The following is a 22976-nucleotide window of genomic DNA, read 5'->3' as shown; positions in this document are numbered from 1 at the left end:
TAAACTATCCAATATTTTGATAAGTTTTATTTTTCAAAATCAGATGTAGAACATACATCGAAAAGAAACCAAGTCATAAAATGAAGTTTTACAATTTAAATAAAACATTTTTTTTTAAATGGACACTGACAACAGTAACTTCATATTTACTATTACTGTAAAAAAAAAACAAATGTTCAAAAAAGTTAAATCTTAAAAGCAATCATATTATTCATGCACTGCATTCCATGTTGTTTTTTTTCCTGGTACATGTTTTTGAGCTTTCAATTTCACAAAAAACAAACTAATTCTGTGGTAGTTCCCTGTACAACATTTTTTAACATGATGCTGACATCATCCTTCTCTTGACTATTCTGTTTTGACCACACATAGGTATTTTACATGACAAAGAACATAGGAAACAGCATTTACATTTTGATACAATTAAAGACTTTTAATAAAAGATCTGTATCAGTTTTCAGTGGCCTTGTTTAATGACGATATCAGTCATGCTGTCAATCTTGTGCAGCTCCAAGTTCTGTTGATGAAAATAAGAGCTTTTAGATTTACAGCAGTCAAATGTTGTGATAATTCAGGAGGTCACAAACATGGAGAAACATGTTTCCTCATGTAAGCTACAAAACATTCAATGCATACTAATGCAAGACACAGATCTATAAACAAAAGACAACATTGTATTATTAAATTAACAACAGACCTCCATCTACATTAGTTTTTGAAATCATTCTATATAACAGAGTACCCACTTTCTCATTAGCCAAGTGCAGAAGGGCCACAAACGCCAATGGTACTGAGAGATTGGTAGCCATGGTTGAGGGAAGCCTAGGGGAAAAAGAGAAAAGAATATATGTATAGTACATGCAAGAAAAATATCAATCCTAAGTACTTCTTTCATGAGTCAGAACAGTGAAAAGATGCATAGCACCAAGTTTAAAAAAATAAAAAAAACTACCTTTGTACAAGATTCCTGACAGACTGGCTGAATGATTTTTCTCCAGGTACTTCTGTTGTTTCCTCACTGTCCACCTGTGAAATGGTATTTTAAGTAAGTAATTTAAAAAATAAAATAAAGTTCTAAACTTAAACACACTGAAAAATAAAAATAGAAAAGAGCTTCAATAAACCCAGAAAGTTACAATTACAAACCTTTGCTGGTTTTTCAGGACTCTCTGTTAGGAGACCCCACATAGTGGTCTTCAGCTTCTTCATGTCCATCTTTTTGGCTGTCTTGGCATAGTTGATCTCAATAGTGTTTACCTAGAGCAAATAGCAAATACAATTAAAGGCTGATTTATACTTCTGCGTTTAATCTATGGCGTAGGTTGTGCGTAGTACGTGCAGGCTACGGTGTAGCCTGACACGCACCTCTCCAAAAATGTCACTGTGCGTCTGTATTTGAGTTTTGTGTGTTTTTTGCACTTTAAGATATTTTAATGTTACACCTTATTTAAAATAAAACAAAGCAAAGAACAAGTGTCTTATTTATTATAAAACATAGCATTACATCACTTTGTTGTCCACCACAAACTGTTGCTCTGCCATGGTACAAGTCCTTGTGGAGACTGAAAGAATGCCACCTTCTGTTCCACTGTCGTCATTTTTTTGTAGTTTTAAATAAATGATCTGTTCTTTGATATATTTATTTGCCACAGTCACGGCTGATGCTTCTCGACAAGCTGCTTCTTCTTCTAGAGGTTTGCATGTGTACTGCACATCGACACGGACAACGACGCAGAAGTATAAATGAAAACTGACAAACAGCCTATGGCATAGAGGCTATTGCATAAGTCTGACGCAGAAGTATAAATCAGTCTTAATTCATGACTCATCCACCCAAAACATTTTAAATAAAAGCAAATAATGTAGTGTAGTGAAGTAGCCCACCATCTCTACTCTCATCTTACCTTATGAGGCTCAGGGACAAGACAGTCCTCTCCGTATGTAGAGATGTCATCGGTGTCCAGAGAGAAAGGGGTTGGTCTGTCTGTTTGGGAGTCATAGGATCCTCCAAAGCCTTCAGCATCCTCACTATCCTCTTCCTGTTACCAGAAACCACTAACCGTTTAACAGACCATCTTCATGACTACCTATGACATTTAACAGTAGTGTGTGGTGTACCTGAAGACCAGGACAGAAGTTGGCTGTGTCATTAGCGTTGTTGTAGTCATACTCTCCTATGTCCTCACCCAGCTCTCCTGATAATCTTTTCTTTCCTTCTGCGCTGAGCTGGAGTGAGAAAATAATCAGTCATATTTATAAGATGAACAAAAACTAATCTGGCAGTCAATCTCCTGTACAGCATTCTTCTAATGTTGTTTTAGATGTGCCACAACCAATATTCTGTAGGGTACACAGAAGTGCAGACAGGAATATTAAACATTCAAACACTTACTGTGTTAGAGGGTTTGAGGCTGAGCTGTGACAGATTACTGGGTGGATACTGGAAGTCTGCTGGAAGTGTGGTTTTCTTATTGCTGGTGTTCAAAGCTGATTTACTAATAGTTGTTGCTGCCTGGAAATAAGCATATCATTGTCAGTTTGTCGCCAAGTAATCTGCTGCTTACTTTTACAAGCTTTTGTTCGAGGGGATTCAAATGCATAGTATGAATTGCTGTTATAAAACTTTCGTCCATTTTGGTAGTCATAAAAAGACATAATATGAGAATTAGCAAATGCAAACTTACTCTAGTTGTCCGAAAGTAATTATGAAAGTTGATATCTCCCTTAAAGTCAATTACGAGAGGATTCTTTGGAGCTCGTTTCCGAGGTTCTTTGTCTGGTTTGTGATCCTCTAGACAGGATAAATTAGAAATTGAGTGAAAAATGGCTCAAAGAAACCAAGAAATTAAAGTGATCAAATCCACTAGGTATTTTTTGTAGTTAAACACTCCTAGGTTAATCTGTGACTTACGCTTATGTCCAGGTTTGAAGAGCCAGTAGCCAGGTCCGACCCAGGTGGCCATGGTCCTGGGACTGAAGTACGAGTACTCTCTGGGCTGATCAGACAACTGCAGACACATGGTGGCAATATCCACCTCGCCAATAGGAACAACGCCTCTGTTAATGACACAAATAAACCTTACAGTGAATAGGCATAACAAAACAGCACAGAAGACATTTTTATGCAAATTAAATGGGTTAATCTGAAAAGACAGAGACCAAAAATACAACATGAAATATGGCAGCTAAAGTAAGGTTGAGCTTAGGTTTGATGTCTAAATAAGTGAAAATGCACAATATCAAACTGTAACTATTCACTCATTGTGAACAGTGTGAAACAGTCCGTTTGCAATGCAACAATTAGCAAACATTTGGTGCAATACATTTTGTAAGCACTAACCTTCCTTTCTGAGGACTCTTTGAACATGCATCTCTGTGTTCCTTAAGCTCCTCAGAGTTTTCCTGTCTGCCTTCATCCACATCTGCATCAAAATTATCCCCAAAATCTGGACCCTCATCCTCATCTGGCTCAATGTCTGCATTGACATCGAATGCGTGCTCTCCCTGCTTCATATTCTCAAGAAGCTGGTTGAGGTTTGTGGTCTATAGTGACAATACGAATGAGAGAATCAGATCAGTTAAAAAAAAAAAAAAAAAAAAAAAAAAAAACCTAATATCACACTGTACATTTAAAAAGAAAAATAATAATAATTTAATACTTTTTCCAGCAAGGATGCATTAAATTGATCCAAAGTGACAGTAAAGACATCAATAGTGTTACAAAAGATTTTTTTAAAAATGCTATTCTTTTGAATTTCATCAAAGAATTCATGAAAAAAAAAAAAAGTATCCAAGAAAAAAAAAAAAAAAAAAGATTAAAACTGTCTCACCTGTTCAGGAGTCCATCCAGTAAAGGAGAAATCTTCTAAGGATGGACAAATTGGTCTGTCCTCTAGTGTCTTTAAATGACCTGGAAGAATTAAGAGGAATTAAAAAGCTGCTGCTGTCAAACATCTCAGTGCGGTCATACCTCAGAACACATGCAGAAACATTTAGGCTATGAATACAGAATATTACTTAGTAAACCCAAGAATAAACTGTCCCATGACTTTGAGCAGTGTGTTATGTGCAAAGCCAGTTTACCTATAAATGGTGAGGCAGGAACATGCTGATGGGGCACCTGCACAGGAGGCAGCTGTGACTTCAGCAAGGTCATATGTGAAGGGAAACGCAGCTCACAGCGACTGTCTTCACTGAACAGCACTGAGAGGAACACTCCTGCTGTACTGTTCTCATCAAAGGAAGCAGCCATGCGCTGGAACATGGGGTCCACCTGTGCAAAAGAATGTTTAAGGTCTTCCTAGATTATGTCACCTTCAAAAATGCTTGGGATCTTCACTCAAGTTGTATTGCTGTCTATGCAGGGTCTGAGAGCTCTCGGATTTCATCAAAAATATCTTAATTTGTGTTCCAAAGATGAACAAAGGTCTTACAGGTCTAGAACAACATGAAGATGAGTAATTAATGACAAAATTTAAATTTTTGGGTAAACTATCCCTTTAATATTACGGTTTTCTATAAAGCTACTTTGAAACAATGTGTACTGTGAAAAGTGCCATACAAATAATTTTGACTTGTCTTGACTTTACTCATATTATTCACCTCACACTTCATCTCTGATTCAGAGAGATTGATGTTACTGAGGTTCTGCTCCACTGTCTTCTTCTGAGGTCTTTTCTTAGTCTGTTTAGCAGCCACTTGCTCTCCCTGACCGCCCTCGGCTACATCCTCCTCCTCACCATCTTGACCTGTAATGAGATGAGAATTTATTAATACTGTGCATGGACCTAGGACAGAGTATGTCACCGTTCATCCACCAGGAAGACAACAACCACCTAACCCTCTCCGACCAATCCAACATTCAGAAAAAATAATCTTGTTATCTCATCTATGTTCTCGCAATATTCAAGCAGACCCATGACTTAAACAAATACTCACTCTCTTTTGGTTTGGTCTCAGATCCCAAGCCTCCTAGGACTCTGTAAGCATCAGCGTGAACTGCATCCACCCTCACCGCATAGATTTTTGTGCTGGCGTCCAGGGTCCCCGCTGCTACCTAGATCCACCCACCAACACGGTTCATATATTTTTTTCCGATAATGCATGTAAACTGGTGCTCAATACAAATTCAATGAGTTTCTACCTTGAAGTTGAGCTCTGAGTCTTTCTGCTGGAGAATGTCTGCCATGTAATCAATGAGGTGCAGGCCAAATGCATTCTTTGTGGTGATTTTCTGTAAAAAAAAAAAAAAAGACGACAACAAGTAATAGTACTGTTGCATTTCAGATGCCCACAAAGCAGGAAAACAGCAAAGTATTGAATACATAAATATCAACTCACATTTTCAGTGGAAAGCTTGATGCAGGTAGAATAATGCTCGGATATCTGTGCAGACGACAGCTTAGGAACAGCAGCAGGTGTGCCTGCAGTACTATGGTAAAGAAAAAAAAATTGTATTCTGTGCCGGCTTATTTTCATGTTGCAGCTGAACACCGGGGTTTTAACCTACCTGTGGCTACCGGCCTCGTTAATGGAGTCGTTGTTCACTCCGTGAAGGTCGATGACCCTGGATCTGCGTCTTTGACGTCTCTCCTGTTCATCATCGTTTCCCTGGATATTGTCCAGCAGAGGTGTGCTGGTGGCCGACAGCGCGGCTTTGTGTCCTAATGCCGGCGAGGACCACTGCCGTGGCCGGGATGTCGGGGTACTGAATGCGCTCATAACGAAACTATGGAACAATATTAGCTTGTTATATATCCATACACCACCATGTAGCGTTTTCACCAAGTTACAGTCTGCTAAACAGTAACGTACAGTTAGCTAGTACATTCCGGAGACCTCGCTATGGAAACGAATTCAAGTAACGTTTATTTAGCTGCTTAAGAACGAATAGACTTCAAACATATCCACAATATAAATGTTATATAAAGTCATAGTTTATAAACCTAAAGCAAACTCATATATGCAAACGCTTCCGTTTCAGGGTTCAATAAAGCGTTTTTGTACCTTTGTTAGCTAACGTTAGCGCTAAGCACGCTTCTGAAAACGAACGAGATTAAAATGATAAACGGTGGCTTCGCAAACGTACCTCAGATAAAATACAAACAATAAGAGTTCTAGTTACCTGCGATTTTTTGATGATTTTTAAGCAGTACAACTGATCCAAACTATTCCGTCTGTTCAAACAACCATTTGAAATTTAGCGCCGAACGGTTACACGCGTCATCAGTGATGTCAGACGTAAACGTCAGATTGTCCGCAAAATACTTCCACAACAACGGACAATACGTATTTTATTTGATTGCATTTATTAATTTATTTGTTTTCTTTACTTAGTATGCACTCAAAGTTAAACATGTGAATTATAAAAATATAGCTAAAGTAATGACATTTAACAACTTTCTCTAAATGTTCTTTATTTCAAAAGGGAAAAAAGTTAAAATAAAATAAAATAAAATAAAATAAAATAAAATAAAATAAAATAAAATAATCGTCTGCTAAATGACTAAATGTAAATGTAATACTGAAATCCAGTAGTAAGTGCAGTATGAAAAAGCAGCAGACTGAAAACTAATAACGGATCAACTTAGGGGGCGTGGTTGGATCCACGTCTAAGGGGTGGAGATGGGTGGGTTTAGGGACCAGGGTTTAGTATGTAAGGTGGGAGGAGTTGGATACAGTCTATGATCTGGGTCCAACAACGCCCCCTGGAGCTTGTGTTCTGCAGTGAGGACCATCTCAACGGATTTTTCGTTGTCCGCTAGATGGCAGTAAAGTTGTTTCTGTCCATTATTTCTAGTGATTAACTGAATGATTCGAGTGCCAACTCACACGGAATAAAAAATAAAAATAAAAAAAACCTTCAGACAAGAAGAGTTCCCCATCGGACAGTCTGGTCCTGAGGGTCATCTAGTTACTTTACTGAAAACATCACTATTACTCATAGAGTAGCCTAAGTGTAAGGCTAGGTTTCATAAGATAGAAACGCACATAACGTTATATTTGTATTTGTTTGATACACCTAAATATTCGAACGTCGTTTTATGCTTTTGACCTTTAGATTATTTATATTACATCACAGGGTAAAATGAACCATTTCATTTGAAAGGTTAATTCATTCTAGCCTATTGACAGGCCTATGAATATTTACATATTCAATGCCCATTTTAATTGAAGATATGTCATAATAGCAACGCTGTGAATGCAAATTGAATGATTTAAATTAAGTAGCCTACAGGTTTTAATGAAAAAAAAAAAAACATTACTTACAATAAGTAGCATATTAAATTTAAAAATAACACTAACACTTCGGGCCACTTTTGCCAATTCTGGGTCTTATTTATTTAATGCTTGTTTGTTTGTTAAAATAAAAACAATAATTTCTACTTAGTAAATGTAAAAATGTGTCCACAGTTCATTCATAAACAAATAGACACAAAAACCTTTAATATCCAGCATAATACAATGTCATAGATCACTGTTTTCCAGAGACACAAAATTAGATCAATTAACCTCAAAACTGTTTCGCCTGACTAATGTTGACATTTATATGAAATGGCAAAATTAAAAATAGCATAGCCATTTATCAAAAGTGTTGAGATTAGATTTTGTGCCGCCTATGGTCAAGAGACAAAAAAATTCAGTTGATGGGAGGGGGCATCTTATCTCATCTTACCCTATATTATATTCTATTCTGAATCTTGTTAAAAGTTCACGTAATTTTGTCCTTTAATCATCAATAAATTAATGATGGCTATTGGTGTTATAGAAGTGACCACAAGGATTCCATTTAAAAGGACAGCTGTGTTATGGTGAGAAATATGAAATAAAATTTTCAAATATATATACTGGATTGGAGTTCTGGATAAAAGCAAAACTCCTATATTTACCTATATTTAACAGCAGAGTAGATAAAGAGGTTTATCTATATATTGCACCTTGAGGTCTGCATTGGTAACCTGGCTGGATAAGAGGCAAATACCTGCAGTGTGATTACTGTGATATATTTAAATGGATTGCTGGAGGATTCAGTTGAACCATCAAGAGAATTTCTTCCTACAAAACGGGAAAAGCAAATAGGCAAGAGAGGGAACAAGTGTGCACATGGCCAATGTATATCATTAACTATGGCATTTACCCATGTTAAATGTCAATAAGGCTTGCTGCTGGGATTTATTGTGAATGAGTTTGCAGATAACACAGCTATATGGGCCCACTGACCGCAATATATAAACATAACCGGACCCACTTTGTGAATTAATGCTGATTTGGCTTTTCTTTCCTTGCTTGTGTTTTTTTTTTTTATACCTTTAGCCTCTCTGTCTCTTGTTTTCTTCCAATTTCCTTTTTCCTTCCTTCGCATAGAACCATATAATCTCATACATACTCTCTTTCCTGTAAGCTATAGTGGCTTAAAGAGCTTATTTTAGCCTTAAAACGGATGTGAAGTAAAGTATGAGCCTGCTAGCATTGACTTTAGTAGCAACACCGCTTCACACCACAGAGACCCAACTCCTGCAGTTCTGCAGATAACGATACATATTGATTTTATTTGGACTGTGAATACCTCGAGGAGAGAAGGAGCCTGAAGGTCTTTCCTTTCTGAGTCAGCTGGTGGTGACCTCTGGTCAGCCTTGTGATTGACATTCATTATACTGCAATTGTTGCCACAGCAAATCTCTAAGGATAAACACTGCTAATCTATTAATGCAGGAACTGATGATGGGACCACAAAAGAGTCACAGGGTGAATCAAGGCTAACAAGGTTTTTTGCAGTGCTAAAATGTAGTCACTTTAGAGGGACAGAAACAAACTTAAAGGCATTCACAGCAGGTAGGAGGAGAAGATGAAGGCCTTGAACTCCCAAGGTGCAGCAGGCAGAATTTTTTTTTTTTTTACACCATTCTAGTGGAGTAATCCTCTGGTTAAAGGTGAAAACGACATGGAAGACATTTCAGAACTGGTAATGATTGGCATCGTACTCTTCTGACATTGCCTTCAGTTAGTCTAGGAAGAAAGCGAGATGGCCGTGAATTTGGTATTTGATGTATTTTAGTATTTGAAGTCTTAATCAGATGAAATATTTTGATATCCAGAGTTTAACCTGCCGTAAATATCTTAATATTCCCTGTTTAGCACAGTGCCAGTTATTTAAAAGCACTGACACACTGTTCTGTTTATGTAGAGTAGTGGACAGAAAGCTTGAAAATATGAATGAACATTCTAAAACATATATTAATTACATAATACATAATTACTATATTGTTGTTTCTTTATTCTGGCTTCAGTAATTTCCTAAATGGTAATTTCCTGCTCTACTAGTTTGTGCTCTTTTTCCCTTGAAGAGTTTATGGGAAAGAAAAAAGAAAAGAAAAAAAACACTGAATAGGAAGGATAGGCTGGGCTGAATTACTTTGAATAAATTAGGACAATTTAGCCTATAGTTGTTGTTTTATGAGCTATATAAATACATATACCTAAATAAAATGTGTGGTGGACAGACTTAATTCCTCTCAGTAAAGCATTTACTGCCATCTTATTCCTCATTCATTATAGTCTCATCTGACAACTTTTCCTTTTTAAGTATGTTAATTTTGATCTGCATGACTTTGTCACAGTCTTTACTGAGATAAAGAACACAACAGCATATTCATTGCAAAAGCTCTGGAGGTTTCTCATCAGTGATTTTCCTCTCAGGTGAGGGGTACATCTTGATTTCAGCTGGTTCTTCTGCTGTGTGCAGAGTTAATTAAAGGGGAGTCTGAGAGAAAGAAATGTCATTGTGCCCCTTGTGTCCCCACCAATCAGCAAGATGCAGTTTATATCAGGCAATTTGATCGTCTCAGGCCTGATATTATTGGACCATGCCGAGCTAAAGCATTGAAACAACTGAAAGATGTTACATCTTCCAGTTTCTAATTTAAATTGGAAAAATATTGCTCTAAAAATGTACATAACTTCAGTAAAGTTTAATACTGAAAATAGTTAGTTCAATGTGTTCTATATGAAGACAGAGATGTTGATGAAATCGTTTTACTATCCTGTATTTACCAACCAAAACCCCAATATTTGTATTGTTTTCTACTATTTACAGTTTGTTCTAATGTTTTATCATATTAAAAACTTAATATTTACACTTTTTTACCATACATAACTATTTTAAAATTCATAATATTCAAAAAGCCAATATTTATACTTATTTCAATAATCTATGTCTTTTTTCAGGACTAGAGAGTTGCTTTTAATAAATGGCCTAAAAGTGAACTTTTAAGATTTTTAATAAACCTTGTTAGAGTAGAACAACCCTAAAAATAGTTTTATAAAAATGTCTATTATTATTTTTATCATTTATGTTATGACATATAATAGCTTTGGTAGCTTTATTTTTTATATGAAAGATACTTGTTGATAGATTTTATTTTATAGTGTTTTTTGAATGACTGTGATTAACTGTGCGAAAACCTTTGAAAAATCATAGAAATGCTTCACCACAATGGTCAGTTATTTCAGTTGGCTTTTGTAAGTTTTGGGTGGGCAGCAATTCAGGTTCGTTCAGCTCTCATCTTGCTCTCATTTCTACTTTATTCAAAGGAAATTGCATTCAGTTTTGGGTAATAGAAATCCAGGTTGAAGGAGGATCTTTCTGCGCAATGTCTTCTTTCTTGACCTATGAAGGGGTAGGTTGATGGGTTGTGCTTTTTGGGACGGAATGACACATGCAGACACATATAAGCACATGTGCACTCTCTATTTCTTAGCCTTTTCCATTTCTTTTCCTGTATCTATTCAATGCATATAAGGCTGAGTTGGTCTGCAAGATATTTACCTTCTGTCCAGACACACTTCTCTTAATCTTGTATTTTCACTTTCCCCTTTGCTAATTATCTCATTATGAATTCTTACTGTGTCCGTTTATTAATGTGAAAATATTGCAGGCAAATTCGAGACATTTAGGCCTCCTCCACATGAATGCAATCTCTTCATCTGCTGCCATCTGCCCACTCTTTTTCATTTTGTCCCCAAATCTCTGCTGTTCTCCTTTTTGTCTCTATTTATTTCCTTCACCTTACAACAGTCCTTCCAGACTTTATGCACAGTAGTTGTCAAATTAATAATAAACGTATAATCACCGAATTAGATACATTATATGTTTATTGCACTATGCAGTTTACATTATTAACTGGATTATTTTGAAGTCTAATCCTTGCATTGCAGTTTGGTATATGTTCTATTGTGGGCTTATTTGTGTTTTGGATGCTGTTTTATTCAGTGAGAGCTCTGTAAAAAAATAAATAAATAAAAGTAGCAGAAGAAAAAAGCATTTTTATGATTAAATGTAATTTTCTTCCACCACTATTTACCTCTTTGAATATCTTCCTTTTATTTTATGTGACTATTAAGCTTTTCTTTTCCATAAAATTTTATTCATTTTCCTTGTACAGTTAACCAATACCTCAGAAGAAATGAAAAAATTTTTTTTATGTACATACATATTCATGCATACATATACACAGGTCCTTCTCAAAAAATTAGCATATTGTGAAAAAGTTCATTATTTTCCATAATGTAATGTTAAAAATTAAACTTTCATATATTTTAGATTCATTGCACACCAACTGAAATATTTCAGGTCTTTTATTGTTTTAATACTGATGATTTTGGCATACAGCTCATGAAAACCCCAAATTCCTATCTCAAAAAAATTAGCATATTTAATCCGACCAATAAAAGAAAAGTGTTTTTAATACAAAAAAAAAGTCAACCTTCAAATAATTATGTTCAGTTATGCACTCAATACTTGGTCGGGAATCCTTTTGCAGAAATGACTGCTTCAGTGCGGCGTGGCATGGAGGCAATCAGCCTGTGGCACTGCTGAGGTGTTATGGAGGCCCAGGATGCTTCGATAGCTGCCTTAAGCTCATCCAGAGTGTTGGGTCTTGCGTCTCTCAACTTTCTCTTCACAATATCCCACAGATTCTCTATGGGGTTCAGGTCAGGAGAGTTGGCAGGCTGATCTAGCACAGTAATACCATGGTCAGTAAACCATTTACCAGTGGTTTTGGCACTGTGAGCAGGTGCCAGGTCGTGCTGAAAAATGAAATCTTCATCTCCATAAAGCTTTTCAGCAGATGGAAGCATGAAGTGCTCCAAAATCTCCTGATAGCTAGCTGCATTGACCCTGCCCTTGATAAAACACAGTGGACCAACACCAGCAGCTGACATGGCAGCCCAGACCATCACTGACTGTGGGTACTTGACACTGGACTTCAGGCATTTTGGCATTTCCTTCTCCCCAGTCTTCCTCCAGACTCTGGCACCTTGATTTCCGAATGACATGCAAAATTTTCTTTCATCCGAAAAAAGTACTTTGGACCACTGAGCAACAGTCCAGTGCTGCTTCTCTGTAGCCCAGGTCAGGCGCTTCTGCCGCTGTTTTTCTGGTTCAAAAGCACACGCCTGTTCACGGTGGCTCTGGATGTTTCTACTCCAGACTCAGTCCACTGCTTCCGCAGGTCCCCCAAGGTCTGGAATCAGTCCCTCTCCACAATCTTCCTCAGGGTCCGGTCACCTCTTCTTGTTGTGCAGCGTTTTTTGCCACACTTTTTCCTTCCCACAGACTTCCCACTGAGGTGCCTTGATACAGCACTCTGGGAACAGCCTATTCGTTCAGAAATTTCTTTCTGTGTCTTACCCTCTCGCTTGAGGGTTTGTCAATGATGGCCTTCTGGACAGCAGTCAGGTCAGCAGTCTTACCCATGATTGCGGTTTTGAGTAATGAACCAGGCTGGGAGTTTTTAAAAGCCTCAGGAATCTTTTGCAGGTGTTTAGAGTTAATTAGTTGATTCAGATGATTAGGTTAATAGCTCGTTTAGAGAACCTTTTCATGATATGCTAATATTTTGAGATAGGAATTTTTCGGTTTTCATGAGCTGTATGCCAAAATCATCAGTATTAAAAGAATAAAAGACCTGAAATATTTCAGTTGGTGTGCAATGAATCTTATTATATGAAAGTTTAATTTTTTCATTACATTATGGAAAATAATGAACTTTTTCACAATATGCTAATTTTTTGAGAAGGACCTGTATATATATATATATATATATATATATATATATATATATATGTATATATATATATGTGTGTGTGTGTGTGTGTGTGTGTGTGTGAGTGTGTGTATATATATATATATATAAATATATATATATATATATATATATATATATATATACATTTGGTCCCAATAATGTAGGGAATGCTAGGACCACACACACACACACAGTTTCCTGGGTTTCTTATGTCACTGAGGCCTTCATTACTATATTTATCTCATGTCCTTTAGATTTTAGGGTTATTTTAATAATTAATGTCCTCATAGTGAGAGCAATTATGTAATTCTAGCAGTTATTGCATGTAAGGGTTAGAGACTAGAAGAATGCATTATACTGTAGAGAATCATTGGCAGGATGGACTAAATCAGGGGTGTATGCAGGGCCGCCGCTAATGGGGTAAAAGGTGGTGACGAAGGGGTCACCCAGTTCCTCTCCTGCCTTGAATGATAGCTCAGAAAGCGCTTTGCGGAAGCCAAGAGCAGATGAATACTGATGGATGGCAGGGACGCTGTGAGGAGGCACGCTAAGCTTTTTGGGGATCACAGACACACTGCCACCTTATATCTATATCTATATGCCAAACACTAGCAAAATCCAAAAGCAAGCTCCCAAAAAAACTACCTAGGCAATGGGACCAGCCTCAGCATCCTAATTTTCCATCCTGAAATTCTTATTTGAAGTCTCTTTGATTAACTTCAGCAAGAGCTTCTCTGTTGCACTTCAACACGCATGTTTCTTGTTTTAGCTCAGGTTTGGATGCGATCGATCCACTCCTTCATGTGAAGGAGCCTTTGAAAATGTTTATTACATCCCATCATCCACCAAAACTGGCTCACCAAAGTAAAATCTTAACAAATCAGTCCTGCTTGGCCTATTAATCTATGCTGTAACATGTCAAGGTGGATCTGGGGTTTCTCATTACTTTAAGTGTTGTCTTTTAAATGCAGGCAAATATGGAAAGCCAAATAAACATAATTCAGTTTTAGAACTTTTACAAACATAAATGTAAATGTGAACATTACATTGAAGACTGCAGACATCAGTCAAGCCCTACGAGACAAGAACTTTTAAGATAAACAAACATTTATGACTTGTTTTTAGAGATAATATTTGGTTGCTATGATTCCTTGTTTAATTTTACATTTCCTTTTCTCTTTGTTTTCCAGCCTCATGGAAAACAGTTAAAACAAAGTTTATTAAACAGTTTCATTAAACAGTGTTTTTAGCTTGATATATTAGTGCTGTCACACTTCTCTTGAGCAGGGGACAAGGAGACAAAATTCTTCAAATAACAGACTTTATTGCTCCAAGCACATAAGGAACACAGAATGACATTCAAAACTGGACAAAGATATGGAAACAGGGGTTTAAGTACTAGAACTAAATAAGTAACCTAGATAGTTAAAGATACACGGCTGGGCACTAATAACCTGCGCAGGGTACTCAGGCTCTACAGCTGGAGCCTCCAAGGCCACGGCCCCACCCCCCCTACAGCTGGAGCCTTACTACCCCCACCCCCCCCCCCCCCCAAAAAAAAAAAAAAGTAGTTTTCAGGGCTGTAATCAGGGCCTGGAGCCCTCCCTGGGCATAACGGGGGATCTGGAACACTCCCTGGGCTATACTTGGGAACAGGATAGTGCTTACAAGGTGCTGGCACTGGAGGGTGCTCTGGAGGAGCAGGCACAACAAAGCACTTTTGAGGAGCTGGCAGGCTTACCACATTAACATCCTTTGGGCTTGCCATATGAGCAGGCAGCGGGCTTGGGCTGGTTCAGGACCAGACACCTTCCCTTGTCTTAGCCCAGTGGTGTCTGGGAGGTCCACGGGGTGATGGTAGTTTGCCCCGAACCAGAACAGCTGATTAAGGATGCCATCGCCGCGGCAAGCTTGCAGAACTCCCCAGCATACTCATAGAAGGGGAGATCTCTGTGGGCTAGAGCGACAAATCGGCAGCAACCAACTCCATGGCCAAAGGGAGAAACAGACAAACAAAAACTTTCAAAAATAAAACAGGGGGAAAAGGCACCGCTCACTTTCAGTTTGGTCCAGTCTTCTGTCAGGCTTCTCTTGAGCAGGGAACAAAGAATTCTTCAAATAACACAGACTTTATTGCTCCAAGCACATAGGGAACACAGAATGACATTCAAGACCAGACACCAACGACAAGGAAACACAGGGCTTAAGTACTACTAAATGAGGAGTAAACTAGATAATTAAAGACACAAGGCTGGGGATTAATAACCTAATGATTAGAACTAAACAAGGACAGGAACAGGAAATCCAAATATGGTCACAAGAGTCTGACAAGTGCTTTATCTTGAATATTTTATCTATTTAAAAAAGACAGCTGGTAAATGTCTCAATAAATTAGTAAATACCTGTGTTAAATCTTTTTTGATGCCATTCTGGGATTTAATTAATTTTGTTCCATTTTTATGACAAGTTGAGTCTGTGCCGTCTCTTAATCTTTCATGCAGATATAATAGCACATTATCTTTGTGCGTGCACAGATGAAGAACTTCATCTTCAAGACATTTGACATGTTCTGTTATCTTCAGTCTCCTCAGAAAGCAATAACTCTTTCAGCATAACAATAAAGTGTCTTGTTTAGTTATCATTTCTGCACAATTTTACTATTTACATGCGCCTTAAAATTCTCCGATGGCATTTGCAACAGGTTGATGTGCACACATTTCAGTTTTGGTTAAATCTACATTTTATCATAAACTTAAAAATAAAGAAAATTAATTTGAGTATATTGAAGAACATGATTTCATCATGAAAATGGTCGTGCACCGAGTTTGTGCAATATATGTTTGCTTAAGTTACTATACATCGACACCTGGAGAATGAGACCCACGTTTTAAGTAAACAAGTGGATTGGCACTAAATGTTAATTATGCACAAAGAGACGTGTTTGAATTGGCTAATTAAGCAGTTACAATCAGCTGGAGGCAAATGGAAAATAAGAAAGTATGGATTTGGCTTTTGCAGTCAAATAAACAAAGGGAGCAAAGAAAGTAAAAGAGAAACAGAGAGAGAGAGAGATGAATGGGGACTTTTTTGGAGTTACAGTAACATTTTTGTCTGTGCAGCACTTAGAGGGAACACCTGCTGCAATCATACATCTATAGGCATCCAACCATGATGCTGTCTTTTTTTTCACTCACTCCAGCTGTTCCTTCTCTTCTTTTGCTGGTTCCCCCTGAACATGTACTGATTTTTTCCTCTAATTTTTATTTATTTATTTATTTTTTTGTAGGAGTAAATGTCAGACAGATCTGAGAGTGTGTGCATACTCCACCACATGACACACTCAGCAATCTGAGTAATAGCAGGGTGACCATGAAAATCTGGACATGATGACATTGACTGAAAAGCCCCTAGAGGCAGCTGATTAACCTCTATGCAGATAATTCTATTTACAAAACAGAGAAGGCTGGTTAATGCAAACTCAGTGTAAATGATGTTAAGGAATGACACAGACTCATGAATCCCGATGACAAAGAAGTAAAAGTAGAGACTGAGTACATTTACATGCACACCAATACACTGATAACTAAATCTAAGTCTATTGCACTAGTGATTATGTCAAAGAAAATGTATAAGCATCCATGTGGAGCAAGCATCCATACCCAGAGTATTCCAAGATGTCATTGAGAAAATTGTACAGACTCATATCCTCCTATCATGCTTGAAGTTTCTACAACTGTGTCACATTATGGTTGCATGAGATGAAGAGAACACATTTTTTATAATTTCTTGGGTCAAGAAAGAGACAACAGTGTACAATATATTTCCTCCTTCCCTGCAGTGAAACACTCGCTCTGGTTGGATACACTTAAAGAAATAGTTCAGCCAAAAAATGCAAATTTGCTGAAAATGTACTCATTCTCAGGGCCCTCAAATATGCAGACGAATTTGTTTCTTTATAGGAATAGATTTGGATAAATTTTGCATTACATCATGTGGATCCTCTGCCGTGTATGGGTGCCGTCAGAATGAGACAACAGCCAATAAAAGCATCACAATAATCTACATGTAATTTCCATGATGTTTTGTGAGGCAGTATAAAGAAATCCATCATTAAAATGTATTGGAGTTATTACTTGTGGATTATTGTTTTTATCAGCTTATTCTGATGGCACCCATTCACTGCAGAGGATTGACTAAGTAATGTATTATTCTTTGAATAAAATGCCTTTCCATGTTTTTACTTTAAAATACTTATATAATTTCATGGCTTTCTTCAAAGTGTTTTCAGAAGATTTGATTAACTAACAGCTTTGCTTTCTCATTACTAATGCATATCCTCGCTTTTCTTCCTTGGCCCCAAGATCCTCATTAGCTATGGAAGGTCTGCCTATCCAGCATACCTGACCCCAGACCACCTGCTTCGTAGCTTGCTCTCACTGCTCATCTATGTGTTTCCCACCAAGCCTGTCGTCATCATAGGTACGTACAGACTCCCCATGACAGACTCTGGCTGACCTCAATTGTCACCACATCACGCTGTGCTGAAGAAGCTGCTCATAATAGTTCAACTAACAACAGTGAAGGGTTTTTAAAGGAATTTCAGATTTAAACTTGACAAGATAATTACTTGCTTGAAGAGATAATTGAACAGAATTACTCAAAATACACCTACAAAAAAAAAGGAAAAAAAAGAACGCACGTTCAGTCAGAAAATAGTCTCGAATAGTAGCATTTTCACTTTAAATAAAATCTAAAGTACTAAAATAGGTTATGAAAACCTATTCGTTTTTTAAACTGGTTTAATAAACCATCTAAATGAACAGTTTAGAAGAGTGAGTTGAATTATTGTTGGCTGTAAAGCCATTACAAGAGTGATGTGTTTTGCTGGATGCCTTCTTGAAAACAGCTTCATCCTCTACTATGATTCAAACTCCTTATAAGGTTGCTTCCTCACTCCTCAGTTTTTTTAGCATTGTCACTGTTGACTAGAGGTCAAGAATTAATTTTGTGTTTAAAAAAAGCTTTGAGATAAATACTACTGCAAAATAATGTGATGCAGTGAACTGAACTTAGTTAAATAAATGCACAGGGAGAGAGAAACCATGAGCACATGTTCAAGTGCAAAAATATGTGTGAATGTGGAAAAAGAACACCAGCGGTTACTCACACATTTGTGCGTGTGTGTGTGGGTGTGTGTTTGTTAGTGTGAGAGATCATGCCTTTGGTCTAAAGTTTTAAACAAGCTCTCACTTAGTTGCAGTGGGTGGAAGGTATTGATTTTATTCCACTTCATTAAACTTTATTTTGACAGACAAAGACAGCTAGTGGATAAAGATGTATGGATATACTTTAATGAACATGCTCCATTAAGCTAACAAGAGAAGCTTTGAACTTAGCAAACATTTGTTTATGTAGACAAGAAAGAGCAAGATGGGGTGATGATTTTATTATCAGATTTTATTATCTCAGGATCCAACAACATTGCGATTATCTTATTGCGATCCTATAAGTAGGTTTTGCCTCTCAAATAATTTTTCTCAATGTACATTACAGTTCAAAACGTTTGGAGTAAGTACGTTTTTTTTGTTGTTGTTGTTGTTTTTATTCTTTTAAAAACTTCTGAAGTGAAGTAAAATACATAAGCAGAAATCAATTAGTGATTTGAATGCTTCAGGCTCTTCCATAATGTAAAAATAAAACAATGAACAGCAGACAAATTCACTATAATTGTATCACATTGATAAGTTTTCAATTTTCAGTGATAAACAACAAGCACATTTTCGTTTGCCCTTTTTAATGGGCAAAATAAAAGTTTGATCAGCATTGGTACCTTTTAGCTATCTATATGACAGGTCATTTCTCACAGAGAGCTGAGCAAACAGATAGGCGTAAACTTGCACAATAATGGAAAATGGTGAGCACACTCCTGCCTAGAGCAAAAAGGCCTTAATGTTCCCATGCATATTTGTGTATGCATGCATGTGCATATATCTTTGTGAATGTCAAAGTTGTTTTCTGTATGTTGCGTCCAGCTGGCTGGGATCTAGCAATAGTCTTTTAATTCCATTAGTGAAGGAAGGGTGAAATGCACACAGAGAAACAGGCCCTCCATCAATGTGTCATATCTGTCATATTAACAACCATTGGCTCCCTACATACTCAATAGGACTCCAGCTGTCTTCAAGACCATTGATTTAGACATAGAAACACACTCACTCAAGATAACAGTTGGTCCTCACCTTTAAATTTGTTGTTCATGTCTTATATTATATTATATTATATTATACTATATTATACGTCTTAAGATCAGGTCTTATATTACAACACTTACTGTATTACATTCTCGATATATACTCTAATAGTGCCGGAGATGCAAATGTACTACACTAGTAATTCATCAGGCGCGTACTAAAATGGCAGCGCTAATGATAGGGTTTATGCAGTATTTGCAGCTTTTAGTTTCCATTATAACAGAACATTTCAATGGGTAAAAGGTACTTGATGCAGTCAATATGGTGTTTATATCTACAGCTGTGGAACAGGACATAATGCACCTGCACCCATCAGTGTGGTAGTTAACACTATTACAGGCTCTCAAGTAATGTATTGAAACAGAGGCTGGTGTATAATGCATAAGTTTTGGAGCTTCTAGAAAACACAGTGTGCTTTTTTGTTTTTCCTGGCAAACCTCTTGTGGGGAATCCACCCTATACAGCCTCACTGAGAGATTTTGGCATGGAGGTTTCATCGGGTTGAGGAATTATAATTGGTAGGGGAAGCAGGATGAGGCTAATGCAGGCGTTTCTCATCCTGTGCCCCTCAACTAAGGGTCATGGTCTCGGTGGGGGTTATCCCACCCTCCTCAGGGCTGGAATGTCAACATCCCCTCCTGCAGAGCAAGTCAGAGACAGATGGAAGGGGACAGAAAGAGGATGAATGAGAGGAGAGAATGTCAGCCCCTTCCTGCTTTCTGTTTGACTGAATAGGTAGGATGGACCTTTAGTCTTCGTCTTGAGCAGGTGAAATCTGTCTACACTGGATGAGGCTGCCATATTCACTCAAGTCTCAAGTGAGATTGAACACAGATAAGTGGTTCTATTAGCACAAAATTTTGGTTAAAACTGTCTATATACACTACCCTTTAAAAGTGTGGAGTCTGTTGGATCTTTTGGTAACACTTTACTTAAAGCCTTCATGCTTAATACATTATAAAGGGTATAATGAATTATAATTAATCCTAATGTGCGTTGTAATATATTAAATCATGTCGTAAATAAGTATGACATAGAATTATAATGTATTAACTGTGGTTACAATCATTTATGAGATTGTACAATGCATTATAAGGTGCATTACAAGGCATAATTAATGCATTCATATTATAAAGCATTATACATAAAGTGTTACTGATTTCTTAATGCTCTTACGTTTCTTTTGCTCTCCCAGGCTGCATTAATTTAATCAAAAATACAGTAGAATAGCAATACTGTGAAATTTAAGGTTTACTAATTTAACACATTATAAAATGTCATTTATTCAGATGATTTTCAGTAGCCATCAGTTCAGTCTGGTAAAAAGATGTATAGCCTGAATGCACTGTAAGTCGCTTTGGATAAAAACATCTGCTTAATTCATAAATGAAAGTGGGACGTCAATATTATGATGAAATAAATGTTTTTCTCCAATGCCTGTTGGCCACAATTATTGGCACCCCTAGAAATTCTAATGAGTAAAATATCTCTTAAGTATATTCCCATTTATTTTTATATATTTTTTAGCACACCATGGTGACTAGGAGCATGAAATTGTCCAGCCATGGCTTCCTGTTCCACAGGATTATAAATATGAGGAACACAAAGGCCAAATTCTCTTAATCATCCATCACAAGGAGTAAAACCAAAGAATATAGTTCTGATGTGCAGAACAAGATTGTTTAGCTTCACAAAATAGAAAGTGGCTGTTAGAAAAGAGCTAAAGCATTGAACTATCTATCTATCTATCTATCTATCTATCTATCTATCTATCTATCTATCTATCTATCTATCTATCTATCTATCTATCTATCTATCTATCTATCTATCTATCTATATGGATGCAGCTCATTAGAAGTTCTGGAACATAACACGTATGTGTGAAACTGATCTTCAGCAGCTCCATGCTTTGGGAGCGTCACATGATTTGAATGAAGAACCCTTAAAATGGCAACAATTAAACCTAATCTAAAATCAGGCTGAATCTGGATCCATTTTTCTCATGGTAAAAACCAGATTTCGATGATGTATTACATCTATTAATAAAATGCACAGAGGATGAAAAATAATTGTTTCATTTCTTTTCTAATGATGAGACTGATTACCAAGCTGCAGAATTTCAGCTTGACCTTTAAGTTTCCCCACAACAGGATGTTAGCATTAGATTAAGGACAGAAATGCTGTTTGAATCCAGATGAGTGAGAGATTAACGGTGCAATAACGAGGGCAGTGCAATGTGGGACATGAAATCTACTGCAAATGCAAAAGACGGAGAGAGAGGATAGAGAAACAAATCCACAATATAAAACAGAGAAAGAGCTATTCTTACATGCCTACAACAGAAAAATCACCAGCACAACCTGTCAACAAGAGGCAATTTAATTTGTCATTTCCAATGTGTTCGCTGCAGGCCAAACACATCATTGTTGTTATTATTCAATCACGTGTGGAGAGCTTGATGGGAAACTGAAAGAAAAAGGATGCCAGGAAGGAGTAACCAGAGGGGCAACCGGGCAGCTTGAGTCTTTTTTCCGTTTTTTCTCCCTCCTACTATTTCAGTTCTGACAAACCTGGTGTCCAGAGGGTTTGAACCATGACTTAGAAGGTTGCTTGGATTTATTTTGATAATAGTATCTTCAGCAAAGTAGCATATGAGACAGCTATAATAACTCAAACGCATGTTAAATATTTTGGATCAACAAGGGCTATGAGTTAGTGGTTTAATATACGTTACATACATTTAAACAGCAATTGCTCAACGTTATGTGGGTTTTTAAGCCTGATGCATGTTCACTCCTGACACTGACATGGTCACTGGAGCCTCTAGCGTCAGCACTGATTCAGCCTGTCTCAATTTGTGAGAATGAGAAGAGACAGAAAAGAAAAATGTCAGTATACAAACATAAAACACACACTCATTCATATGATGTTTCTAAGCATAACTTTTGATTTAAAAACAAAACGAAACAATTCACAGGATTTATTGTTTATTCTTTAAATGCAGGTAACATATTTATACTTTGACGTACAATAGCATTTTTATCTGATTTGACTTAACAACTTAAAGGGGCATAAGCGACTGGTTTTCCAATACAACCATTTTAAAATGGCACACTGAGGGAAATAATAACATTATTGTTCAGCGATGAAATGTAACATTTTTCAAATCGAACATCTACACACCATTTAATAACTATGAAGACAGGCTTTAGAAAGACAATTTGTATTCAGGCACTGATTTGAAAGTTTGCAATTCACAAATGTTTTAAGAGGTCTTCTGTTTTAAGAATCATTGTACAAATATTTTATCTTCACAAGAGAAAAAGACACTCAAAATTAGGCCTTTTTTGGGTCTTATCTTGAAAAATGTTGACATGCCTAGACCTGTTCTGCTTAGATTTAAAATCCCTATTTTTTCTGTTTAGCATATACAAGGCTTTGAGAGCTGGATAGAGGCACTGACTACCAAAATTCTAGTGGAAGACCACCGTCCTCCGCTCTTGCTATTCCACAAAAGGTTCAGGTAAAAGAATGTAAACATTGTTATAATTCAGAACCATCCTTGAAGTGGCAACTTCACTGAATTGTATAGGGAAAATCCTTATATAAAGCCCCTGGCTTACTTCAAGATCCTCTG

At 37.0% G+C, this 22976-nt stretch overlaps 1 protein-coding gene across 2 annotated transcripts; it reads right to left on the bottom strand.

The window, feature by feature from the left end:
- Positions 1-12: 12 nt before the first annotated feature.
- On the bottom strand, positions 13-6257 carry ncaph (non-SMC condensin I complex, subunit H). 2 transcript variants are annotated; one of them, XM_042723984.1, is made up of 18 exons: positions 6125-6257; positions 5510-5728; positions 5341-5431; positions 5144-5233; positions 4939-5056; positions 4603-4748; positions 4084-4273; positions 3831-3910; positions 3341-3543; positions 2912-3057; positions 2685-2791; positions 2393-2512; positions 2119-2226; positions 1905-2039; positions 1147-1257; positions 953-1029; positions 747-822; positions 13-517 (listed from the first exon to the last, which is right to left on the bottom strand). In XM_042723984.1, exons 2-18 carry the CDS (start codon positions 5719-5721, stop codon positions 458-460), a joined length of 2070 nt encoding a protein of 689 aa, XP_042579918.1. In that variant the 5' UTR covers positions 5722-5728; positions 6125-6257; the 3' UTR covers positions 13-457. The 2 variants fall into 2 exon arrangements, with proteins under 2 accessions (XP_042579918.1, XP_042579919.1); XM_042723985.1 differs by having other exon boundaries at positions 953-1026.
- Positions 6258-22976: the final 16719 nt, after the last annotated feature.

This window comes from Cyprinus carpio, chromosome B5 (assembly GCF_018340385.1).
Source record: "Cyprinus carpio isolate SPL01 chromosome B5, ASM1834038v1, whole genome shotgun sequence".
NCBI classification, from domain to species: domain Eukaryota; kingdom Metazoa; phylum Chordata; class Actinopteri; order Cypriniformes; family Cyprinidae; genus Cyprinus; species Cyprinus carpio.
The sequence above is the reverse complement of the archived record's forward strand: the minus strand, read 5'-3'. Positions and strand labels throughout refer to the sequence as shown.